Source organism: Lissotriton helveticus, chromosome 10 (genome assembly GCF_964261635.1).
Source record: "Lissotriton helveticus chromosome 10, aLisHel1.1, whole genome shotgun sequence".
NCBI lineage: Eukaryota > Metazoa > Chordata > Amphibia > Caudata > Salamandridae > Lissotriton > Lissotriton helveticus.
The window spans coordinates 1,136,943,286-1,136,955,798 of NC_136071.1; the positions used below are offsets into that span (position 1 = coordinate 1,136,943,286).

Consider the following 12,513-nt stretch of genomic DNA (forward strand, 5'->3'; position numbering starts at 1 on the left):
GAAGACCCAAAAATGTCCTCAACTTTGCCTATAGCCGTGGTCTCAGATATGCCTGTAATATGGATATTATTACGGCGGGAACGAGCCTCCAAGTCCTCATTTTTAGCCTTAATGACCTCCAGGACCCTCTCCATATTTAACAATTGTTCTCTGGATTCAGCTTGAAACTCGTGCACATCTGTGGCTCGGTTTTCTAATTTATCAATGCTCAGTTAATGAGTGTCCATTTGTTTTTTGACCTGCTCTAACCTGTCAGTGAGCTTATCTAACTTATTGTCAATTGTTTTGAGGCTAGACTTTACGTCCAGGAGTATAGAGCGCAGATCATCGCCTCCCTCGGCGGCCCCATCTCTGTGCTCAACTTCGGGGTCCAATTCAGAATCAGTGTGTCTAGTTAACCTTTTATTTTCAAACGGCAGTTTGGACTGTTTTGTGTCCATTTTACCCATGTTTCTGCGCTGTTCACCGTCGTACTCCTCCCGACAGTGGGATGTTTAATATGGGGGTATTGTCATGTTCCGCTGTCCTTTCCTAGGCCTGGCACCGGGAACGCGCCCAACCCATAGGCTGCACTCTGGCCCGCTGTTGTCACTGGGGCATCAAGTAGGCAGCAGGAGGGGCATGCCCGACCATCTTAGCACAACTGTTATTGCTTCGGATGCCAGCACCTTCGCGTAAGTAGTCCTCCGGGCCCGCAACCGGCGAGGTTCCAGGGTAGGGCTTCAAGTTGGAGCGCAGGAGCAAGGCCAAATCCAAATGATCCCTCCACACTAGCGTAGCGGCTGGCAGAGTGCTGCGCCCCCATGCCCGGGCCGGGCAGGATTCTAGGGGGGGGGGACCCCGGGTGCTTCCTCGGTCCCCGCGTCTAATGGTGATCGCAAGCAGGCCAAATTGTAGTAGGGCTTCAAGTTGGGTCCCAGGAGCAAGGCCAGATCCAGGCAATCCCCCGCCCCAACTCAGCGGTTGGCATAGGGCCAGGTCCCCGCGCCCGAGATGGACAGGAGTCCAAGGGGGGGCCTCCCCCCAGGTGCTTCAGTGGCGCCCACTTCTCAGTGCAATCGTATGTGGGCAACATTGTAGTGGGGCTTCAGACGGGGCTCAGGGGCAAGGCCAAATCCAGATAATCCTCCTACACCAACGTAGCGGTGGGCAGATGGTTGCCTCCCAGTTCCCAGGGATGACAGGAATCCAAATGGGGTCCCCTAGGTGCTTCAGTGGCACCCGTGTCTCAGGGCAACTGCATATGGGCCAGATTGTAGAATGGCAGCCTGGTGGGAAGCCGGGGATCTCCTCCCCCGCTTGCGCAATGTCCGATTGCCAGAACGGTGACGTCTTCCAGCCGCGGCCGCTGCACGCCAGCTTGTGAGCCCCTGTTCATTTATCCAGCCCGGCCAAGGACCATGCAAGGGAGAGACTCCAGACTGGGAGAGGCCTCGACCACTGGCCCTAGAGCAGCATGTGGGACGGCAACCACGTAGCACAGCTACAACAGCTGGGGCCGCCTGGCTTCTGTCCGCCGCACACCGCCCAGGCCAGGGCACGCACCTGATCCCAGGATCGGGATCCTGGCCGCATTCACCCTCCACAGAGCGGGCCCCTTGCCAGTCAGGTCGCAGATGAGCAGGTGAGGATCATCCTCCGTCGGGCGCAGGCTCCGCGTGTCGACCCACACTCCGATTTTCCCGTACAGGCGGCCTTCACAATTAAAGGGGTTAATTCTCGCGGCCATCTCACAGCACAGCTAGACCACGCCCCCCAAGCAGCTCAAATACTTTTCTGGAGTTGCATGTTGTGCATGGCCAGACAGGCAATTTGAAAGTTCTGGTATTTCTGAGAGGGCTGAAAGCTAGAAGGCTGCTTTTAGGGTGGAAGAGCTGCCATGATACAGCCCTGAAAGCACTCAGCCAATATATAGAAAATAAAATTGTGGTTTAGTTTGCATCATGGTAACCAGTTATTTCTAACAATTTCCTTTAGGAGTGAGAAAACTCCACTGTTATCTAGCTGAATGGAAAGGTTCACTCCTATTGTGTAGTTTGGGCTCGTGTTTTGCAAAGTCGTGTTGTTTGCCATTCAAGCCCTGATGTTGCTTCTGCTCTTCCCCTTTTCTTGTTTCCATCACAATTGTATAGCTTTTTCTGCAAGCACCACACACATCAGACGGTACACGAACCTGAATTGCAACAATAACAGTGGTGGTGGAATGTAACAACTCACACACAAAGAAATAGCATTTGAAAGCAATCCCTCCAGATCAAATCCTTTGTGAATCAACTCGCTGCATGACAGGCATTGAATCTCACCATGCAGTAAGCACTCAGACTTTTAATGAACCTTGTTCAGAAGTTTGCTTTGCCTCCAGGAGGCTATTAGGGACCATACAATGCCCCATTATCAACATTTCTGCCAGTTTGTTCTCTAAACCCACACACAGGCTTTTACCTCTGTTACTTGAACACACTTTCAATTTAAAACTAGGTGCAGGTCTACAATGAAGGAGCCCTTACCATATCCATTTGTCGTTATTGTCAAAAGGTAGAGCAGTCTCTGCGACATGCCTTGTTAATGCAGTAGCGCAGACCCTACCTATTCTCTTTACCCTTTGTGTTCACTAGGGATTTGGGGTGGGTCATTAACATCACAGTCGACAAGTTCTAGATTCATTTTTCTATAGGTGTAGTTTGAAAGAGCATATATGAAAGACTGTATATGATATAGTAATGGGTGCATTAATGTATTAACCAATAGATGGTTCAGTATCATGAGCTTGAGGAGCTTCTTCCAACACATCAATTCTTTTGTCATCTGACTCCATCTATGGCAATTCATCTGCCTCTAAAATACTTATAACTCTGTATTCATGAATAGTATGGTTTAAAGTGCCAGGCATATCTATGAAATGTATTTGTTTATTCTATTGTCACTTTCTATACAAACTTAGGTTCAAAGTATAACATTGGTCTTAGACCCACTTAGGCAAACTGATAATCTTTTATCAAAAACAATATGGTGCTGGAACAATTTTCAGAGGGAGTGTGCCGCCATCAATATTACATCACTAGCATCATAGGGATTGCGAAATATACAAGTATCACCCAAGAACAAGAACAAAATGAGCCACACTTCCATATAGCAGGTGAATGGTGTGCGTGTGGTATGTAGCCAGTGGTGAATTTGGAGCACATTGTTGCAAATATATTTAAAAAGCAGGTGATTGTATCACACTGTCCTTTACAAGCAGCACATTTTCCGTTGAAATGGTCACTAACTTGGTATAGATATTCGGTTTTACTGATAAAACTATGCAGCGCATGAACAATGATGTCTGGAAATCAGGGTTCATCTCATATTTATCTTTTCCGCATCATTAATCAAAGTGGTTGATTTGTTTTTATCCTATTAAAATACTTTAGAATTGCAAAAAGTGTGATTCATTTGTGGTTTCTGAACTGCTGATATATTTATAAATATAGGTACAGTTCATTTATAGGTATTAAGTTTGACACCCTATAGCCTTAGCTTTCACGGCAAGATGGTCATATAGTTCACTTTATAAACTCCTTTACCTTTGTAGTCAGAGACAGAAAAGTAAACACCAATTTCCATGTTAAATAAATAAGCAGCAATGTGTCAGAAGACATACCCTGACATTTGACCTCTGTCTTAGAACACAAAGCAAATGTGACAAGATACAACAATAAATTAATTGTCTCTTTATTGTTCATTCACTATCTGAAATCCAGCATGATTATTTTTGGGTGCTACAGCATACCCCAACCCAACGCACCCCTACTTCAGCTCCTATGGTTCCAGGCAGCAAGAGCTATTGTTGCAGTCCCCCATTCCCTTTTTCAGTCACAGGTAAGGCTGAGTGTCATCTGTTTACATCCGGGACTAAGGTTGGTGTTTCTGGATGACTAGTGGCAAGAAGTGACTCATGCATGAGTTGAGCAGTTGAATTTTAGAATGAGTGGTGTGCCAATCCTGCGCAAATTCCATGTCCCAAAAAGCGTACTCCAAGAAAAACCAGCTACAGATGCCGTGGTTGCCATATATGGGCTGCTCTGATCAGCCAGTGTCAATTAATTGAAGATGATCGCCTCACATTTGCATCCCCTCATAAACTTCAATGCAGAGGACCCTCAAAGACTTACTTTTCATCAATTGTAGGTGGATATTTAGAGTACAGGTCTCATCACAAGGAGCTGCCCTTGCCAAAACCACAGTCAATGTGTGCAAAGCCTTAGCACAAAGGCCATTGACCAAATAAGTATGCATACTACATCCTCCCTTAGACAGTGAGCATCTACACAGCAAATAGCCACATCAATCATACTGAGGTTCCTGACTGATGTTAGTGTCCACATATAGTGATCATGAAATATTGTAGTTGAAAACTGCTGGTACCCAGGATGCTCTACAGAGTTTCTGAAACATTTGTTGGACATTACTTAATTGTCATGTTGTATTCTAGCTTTTATGATAGTATGACTTTGCTTCCTTGTTGCTCGTGCCTTCTCCCACCTGGTGAGCCATCATGGTCCCCTGATGACCTCCACCCGGAGGCCTTAGAAGCCTTGCCCCAAGAGGGCAAGTGTTTCTGTATTTCCAGTGTGCAGCAAGTCTTCTGTAGCAGGGTAGTGGGACATTTAGGCTGCTACTGATATAGCCTTTGCCTTCTGTGCTAAGAATACCAATGCAGGGATTAATGGTATTTCATTGTATGGTGTGCATTGGGCAGGTGTTCTTCTGCTGGACAAGTAAAATATCAAGTGTTACTACTAAATTTATTTTATGTTGCACTACATACCACCTCTTGGCCACTGCTGTATGCTTGCCACAATAAATAGTAGCCGTACGTGTTTGGGAGAAAAGTAGAAACAAGAGCAAACAATTGGGGCATTGGAAAGCTAATGTGAGAGGCAGAAGCTAAGTTATTTTCAAAAGGAAGATTGTATCGAGCCTTTTCTGGAAATACAATGAGTGGGGGAAATATGGTTGTATATGATATGGCCTTAAACAAACTAAGTATTTTTACTGATCCTGTCTTCCTGAGACTTAGGGTGAGAAGAGTGACACATAGGGCCAGGTTCCCTGAATAAAGATTTGTGTCTTGTTAGTAGTAGTGCTAAGCCTTTCAGCAAGAGGGTTCTTGATTTTTCAGACAGCATGGTTTAATGTAGAGTGGATCTCTAGTCTGTAATTCTGATGAAGGGCAGTTAGTACAAGACATTTATAATTTGGTTAACTTTAAAGGAGCAAGTATAACTCATATGGCTCCTGGATACTATAACACCTAATGGAAAACAACGCAGACATGAAAGAATGGAAATGGGCAAGTTGTGCCTTCTACTAGAAATTCCCAAAACAAAAATGCAAGTTCTTGAACCAGGCCTTCTCTTGCATAGCCTTTAGATTGTGGAAATGTTAGTCTCAAACCATATCTTCTCTGCTTCAGAAAAATATAGAAGACATACCTGATCAAGATACATCTTGAAGAATAAAGGCAGCTAGATTCCTAGTTATGTCTGCCTCTGTTATGGTGTTCATCTCTAGAGTTACAGCACCTGGATCTAACACTCCTTTCTTCACATATGTTGTACCAATTGTTGCTGAGCATCCATGCACTCATTTTACTGTAATGTACCTCTGTTACAGATATGTTCTTTTGGTATGGCTTATGTACCTGGTTGAATGTAAAGTGCAGCACTACCCTCATGACAAGGTTTACACTTTCGATACACCAAATAAATGAGGAAAATAAAATGAGGACCACTTGAGAACCTATCTTGACTTACACAAGAGAAGAGAAGCAGTGTCTGTTCTCGGTCTTAGTAGGAAATGCAGATGGAATAGTTAGTTGGTAGGGTTGAATGTTTCAGAAGAAAGTGTCTTTATAAACATAATGCCCTTATGCCTTTGTAAGTTAACCTCTCCCATTCTAGACTCACACCCCATTGCACATCATGTTAACTTTGATTGTCATGTGTCTTTCAGTGTCATTACTCCATGGGAAAAGCTGCATCCTTCCTTGGGATCGGTACAGATAATATTTACTTTGTGAAAGCTGATGACAGGTGAGGAGGCACAACCTGACATTCCCCTTTATAATCAAATATCACTACTAGTCAGTTAGTTTTTTAATTAAATCCTAAATACATGTTTGTACATAACTGAAAGCAAAAAATCTGTGTCCTTTAGAGGTAAGATGATACCTGAGGAACTGGAGAAAGAGGTCCAGCGAGCCAAGCAAGAGGTGAGAGTGTAAACAAGAGATGTGCCATCATTCAAACAAACTAGAGTTCCCTTGCATAAAAATAAGAGAGAGTGTGTATGTGTGTAAACTAGTGAGGGAAATTGAAACAAGAACAGATTAGAGTTTGAGAACTCCATAAATTCACCTTTGTCATCTTTTGCGATGTTTTGGTCATGTTGGGATCATAAACTCCCAGTATCTTCCTTTGGTATGTGGAAAAGACTCTCCGTATTTGTAATACTAGAGTGCTTCCTGGGTTTCCCTTACTCCTACCATCTTATTTTGACTACTTGTACTAATTTGACAGTGTCCTAAAGCCTTGTCAATCCCCAAAGTGGAGTACTCTGGTAGACTTTTTGTGAGGATAAAGGAGAGTAGGTGGGTTTACGTTGAAATGTTTGGAGACAAATTCTATTCCTCAACTGCAAGATTACAACATATTTATGCTATGTAAACAGAAAGTTATCACCCAAGACAGTGATCAAGTAGCAAGGTCCTAATACTTACATGGATGTGAGGTCTTGCGGCAGTGTCTGTCTGAATCAATCTTCAGTTCTGAATGTTGTACTAGTGAAGAAGAAGCAACCAAATAGAAGCAACTCTATCATATTTCTGGTCAGATAGAAACATTGCAGGCCTTTTTGCTAAACACATGACTTTAAAATATCATAACATTTTGAGGCTTGTTGTCCACCATGGAACATTTTTCCTACGGCAGAGACAAAAAAATAAATAAACTGCTATGTACGCAAAGCTTTGGTAGCTTTACCATGCTGAGTTTAATGTTCAGTATTTTAAAGTAAATATTTAAGTATCCCTAAACACTTGAAACAACAAATGTTTTGATACTCACATCTATCATGACAACGATACAATGTATCTAAACTTTTGTTGTGGTTGTATGTGGCAATGAATGGATTCCTTTTCATAATGAAAGTTCTGTAATTGCCATTGTTCAACGAAAAAAGAATTCTGTCAAGCTGACAGTTGAACACAACAATGTGCCTTTTGAGATTGATGAATGTCATGTTGTAGTGTTGTGCTGTATTTCGTGTCTCTCTTCCATTCTCTTGAAATTACAGGACATCTGTTATTATTGTGCCTCTGTCTGTCCCAGTACTTTTTCCCTTTCTCCTGAAAATGCAAATTACTTAGGGTTTGAGATCCTACTAGATAATTGGTAATTGGAATTTGAATCCACTCTGTGAAAATGTTTAAAAGTTACAAAATTTAGAAAGCAACACTAACAAACTGTTGCTAATCAAACAATGGAAGAATGAAGGAAAAGATGGGTGCTTCAGATTTACTCTTATTTCAGGCAAAGCATTTTCCACACATATATTTGACAAGTTTTCCTCTATTTTAATGTTTAACACATTTAAAAATGCCCATGTATGTAACAAAGTTGCATTCATTAATTCCAAATTCAATTTAGGACGTTAAATGTTATTAGGAGGCTTTTTTGTGTTCAAAAAGGCTTTATTTGAGAACCATACATTACATTGTAAAAACAACTCTTTCAATGTTTAATCAATAAAAGGGAAAAAAGGAAATTTGTAAATCATACATTGCAATATAAACTATCTAATGAATGAAGCAGAAGTACCTAAAAGCCATTTTTCAAAACAAGTTTGCATCTTTGAATACAGGGAAGAAACTGGAAAGAGGGGATGGAGAGGAATTGCAAGGAATAAATATATAATATAAAAACATGCATAAGATTAATAATATCTGAAAACATTAACACAATAATACTCTGAGTACCATTACAAAAGATTATCAAATATAAACCATTTATCAATATATAATCTACAATAAATAAGGTATTTAATTTGGAATCAGGGAGTTCAATGTGGGTTTGAGTTCCCTGATAATAAACAAACAGTGGCTGGTAGCTGTTTAAAACTACAATCAAAAAAAGGCATAAGAGGTATTCAAAACAAATTATTATTAACGTTATAACCATTAGACATCTTAAAAGCTCTATCCAATTTATGATGAGAACAAATACTATACCATCGAGCTCTAGGTGAAAAAATTGGCAGACTATTTCCAATTAATAGTCATTTGTTGAAAAGCAACAGCAAGTAACAAGTCCAACAGTTATTTATTTATTTTTTTAAATACAGGAGCATCATTGACATCAATTACACTGCCAAGAAATAGGTAGACAATCCTAAAAGGAGAATGACTGTGAACAATTGCATTGATTTGCTGCCAGACCTTGTGCCAAAAGGAAAGAGTATGTGGGCACCAGACAAACATTTCCATTAAATTACTGTTAGGTTTGTTACAGGACCAACAATTAGCATTTGGCCTCTGGAAAGAAAATTGTGTTTGTGTTGTGTTTGCTGCTCTAGATGTTTTATAAATTTCTCCCCAAAATGTATTCCAAAACATACTTGACTAAGTACAATCCAAATCTGCTTCCCAAAGTTTTTCAGTTCTAGATTTGGAAATCTGCGAGTTAACAAGGGAAAGATATTTATAGATCTGAGAAGCTTTTGGAGTGGAAACTAAAAGACCTAACAATTCCTGATCATAAGAAAATGAAGAATTCGTATCGCTCGGGGAAAAAAAGTCATCTAATACTTTATTTAACCAAAGGGTAAGGCAAGGCTGGTTGGAATTAAGGCATTTAAAAGACTTCAGAAACTATGGGAAAGAGATTGGTGTACTATTCTGAAACAAATCAGCAACACAAATTATATTCTGGTCTCTCCAAGACTTACAGGGCAAAGATTTATTTCTATGTTTGATCAACTTGTTATTCCACAAAGTGCAGTGTGAAAAGGCACCCTGAGAGATTTCACCAGGACATGAAAAAGATTTTAATAAATTATAAGTATGTTTGAAAAATGGAGATGCCATCAGATGAAAGAGGAAAGTAAAAGAGATAACTTTTGGTGGAGTAAAAGGGAGGTGCAGTGGCCGTTCCATTCCACGCCATAATGGAGAGAAAAGGGAGGCACAAATTTGAAGCCACAAAGCTACCTGTCATAAACAAATGGCCTGGTGATAATGATGGAAGTCCGGAAAGTTCATCCCACCCTACAATTTGGATTTTATGAGTTTAAATAACAATATACTAGATTTTGTATGCTGCTATAAAAATTGGGAAAGATCAGAGTAATGTTTTAAAAACAATACAGGAAAATGTACCGGTATCATAGAAAGTATATGTAACAATATAGCGGAGATTATCGTTTTAATTCCTACGAAAGTAAAACAGTGGATTCCTAGAGGTTAGTAGAGATTCAATTTTACTCAAACCCTCTTTTAAGTTGGGACACACTGTATTGGGGATAGCACTGGTAAACCAAATACCTAGGTATTTAATCTCAGAGGTAGTCCATTGAAATCCAGAGGAGGTAAAAAAATGTGTAAAGCAATAGTTAATAAGTGGAAGTACCTCTGATTCCTCAGGATTAATAAGTGGAAGTACCTCTGATTTCTCAGGGTTGATTTTATATCCAGAAGCTGATGAAAAAGATGACATTTCCATAAGAAGATCTGGTATAGTGCAATCCGGATCCGAAAAACAGAATATCATCAGCATAGTCCCCAAATTTGCACTGCTTATCACCATATTGAAATGGATTGTGTCAGATATGGAAAAGAAAGGGTTCTAGCGCTAAGATAAATATTAACGGCAATAAAGGACCACCCGGACGCACACCCTGCCATAGAACAAAATATTGGGATGTCTGTCCATTAACCAGGACCAATACTCTAGGAACGGCATATATTAAAGAAATCAATCTAGGCTTAAAACCATGCTGCTGCACAGATTGAAGCAAGAAATCACAAATAATCCTATCAAATGATTTCTCAGTGTCAACCATTATAGCTGCTAAAGAATAATTGACTGCAGAGGATTTGCTCAGAACACTGAAGAATAGACGTGTGTTGTTGGAGGCTAATCTACCTTTCACAAACCCTGCCTGTTCCTTCCCAATCGATTGTGGTACGAGAGGGTCTAAATGTAATGCTAATACTTTAGGGAAAATCTTATAATCGAAATTAACAAGAGATATAGGGTGATAATTCTAACATAATATGAGATCTTTAACTTCCTTTGGGATGAAATTAACCAGTTTGCAAACCAGAAGTAGAGAAATAATGAAATACTTGTAGCAATTCAGGAATTAATAGGCCAGAAAAGTGAAGGAAAAATTCAACAGTAAATCCATCTGGACCAGGTATTTGCCTTTTTTTAGGAGAGAGAGTGCACTAAGGACCTTTCCATGGCAGACATGTTCAGCTTGGTAGTCCGGAATTTGTTGAAAGTAGGAAGCAATATGTGGTTCCCGAGGTGAGGCCTCTGGTATATAAAAATCAGTGTAGAATTTTACCAATTCTGGTAAAATATCTTCATCTTTAAACAGTGAAACACCTTCAGTATTAGAAACAGAGGCAATATGAGAACGCTGTTTCTTAATTTTGAAATAGTCACCAATACTTTCCAAACTTTGTTATTACCCCCATAGTAGAGAGCACTACTCTTAGGTGATATGGAGGAAGCCTGCTTCGTAGAAATTTCATTGAAATGTTATTTGAATTTGATTACATTTTGTAAGCTTTCTTCAGATATTGAAGAATAAAATTGGGCCTCTAACGTTTTATTTGAAGACAGTAACTTTTAATGCGCTTTATCTTGTATACGATTCTTCCGGAAAACAAAGTCAATGATAACGCTCCTTGCAGCTCCCTTAGATGTGTCCCAGAAAAGCTGTGGAGACATGTCAGGGGTTGAATTAAGATAAAACAATTCAGACTCAAAGGAGAGAAAAGAAGAAGAAAATTGTATGTCTTTCACTAAAGAATTGTTAAACCTCCATCTGTTTGATTTAGAAGTAGCAGGAATGATGTGTAGGGGGCGGAGCCGGACCGGCGGCCAAGATGGTCGCCCGGGTTCCCGGCTCCGCCGGCTCTCCTCTCCCGCCGCCTGATCCCGTCGCCCGCCCCGCACAGCTCCGGTGCCCCCGTGTGTCGGATGGTGCGCTACGCAGATGTGCCCTGGAAGCGAAGCTACGGACCTCCGTGATTTTGGCCTGCTCGAGCCTTGCAGCCGGGACCCCGCGTGATCTCACAGCCGCCTCGAAGTGCAATAACTACGGCTGCACGGACCCAGAAGGTACCGGTGAACGCTATGCTGGTCGGCCCGCCCCCAAGAACTTGGCGTCAGTGCTGCCTGTGGAGCGTGAGGGCACGACATATGCTGTCCTTTGGAGCTGGTTTGGTGTTCCCCCCCCCCCGATGGAGTTGGACATTTACCGACTACTTTTTGATACTCTAATGGGACTTTGCTTGGCCTGCGACGCGCTGCTAACACTCCGCATCACAGTTCCTCGGAGCTGGATGCGGAGCTGTACCGCTGTTGCACCATCCTGACTGTGGGGGGGGGCCCGTCGGTGCTCCCGCACCACGAAGTGGGGGCGATGCCTTTATTGTGTGCTAACGTTTTGGAACTGTTGACGCCGTCCCCCTTTCTCCGATCTTAGGGCGGGCGGCCCTGACACTGGTCGATGCGGCGTTCTATTGGGGGTCCCTCCTGTGAGTAGTGTGGCGCGGTGGTGTGTCCGCATATGGCGTTGGCGACGCGCACAATAGATCGAGGGGAGAGGGATCTAATGCCTCCCGTGCGCTGGAAGGGCGGACCCGGATCTGGATTGCTACAGGGATGAGCCCGTTATCACCGGACTGGGGAAGACAACCTGCCGCTGGTCTCCTTGTTGCGGGACATTGTTTATGTGGCCCCGGCTCGGCCTTATTGTCCAGGCACTATGGTGAGACCTTGTTTTGACTCTATTGGCAGCGAAAGGGGAGGTTCGTATCTCCTGGTGAAGAGTCTTACTGTGGGTGCCGGATGCTACAAAATGGCCGTCCTTGTTATGCTACGCACTGTCCTCCGGATCGCAGACGGATAAAATGGCGGCGGATGCACTTTGATAACGCAATTACCTGGAACATTGCAAGGCTTCCTGTTCTTTTCCGATCTGGTCTGCCCATTCGATACGATTTTTACTTGCCTTCTCCCGCTTCCTGATATTTGTGGCATACTTATGCTCAGGGCTACGTGATTCATGTGCATCAATGACGTTCTGTTCCTTGTCTCATCGTGGGGGGATTTCCATCTTGCTTGGGTAGTTTGAGGGGCTGGGCAGCAATCCTGATTCTAAACTTGTTGCTTCTTGATGCTTATTGTCCATTCTGGTAATATTATGATGTCGTAGGGCGGCGGGGTGGGGCCGGGG

General features: G+C 42.4%; 1 protein-coding gene across 1 annotated transcript in view; it reads left to right on the forward strand.

The window, feature by feature from the left end:
- Nucleotides 1-12,513, forward strand: part of GADL1 (glutamate decarboxylase like 1) — a 654,887-nt gene that overhangs the window by 234,719 nt on the left and 407,655 nt on the right. The window contains exons 7-8 of the mRNA XM_078663939.1: nucleotides 5,998-6,077; nucleotides 6,202-6,256. Coding sequence (XP_078520065.1) covers nucleotides 5,998-6,077; nucleotides 6,202-6,256 — 135 coding nt within the window. The remainder of the gene's footprint in view (nucleotides 1-5,997; nucleotides 6,078-6,201; nucleotides 6,257-12,513) is intronic.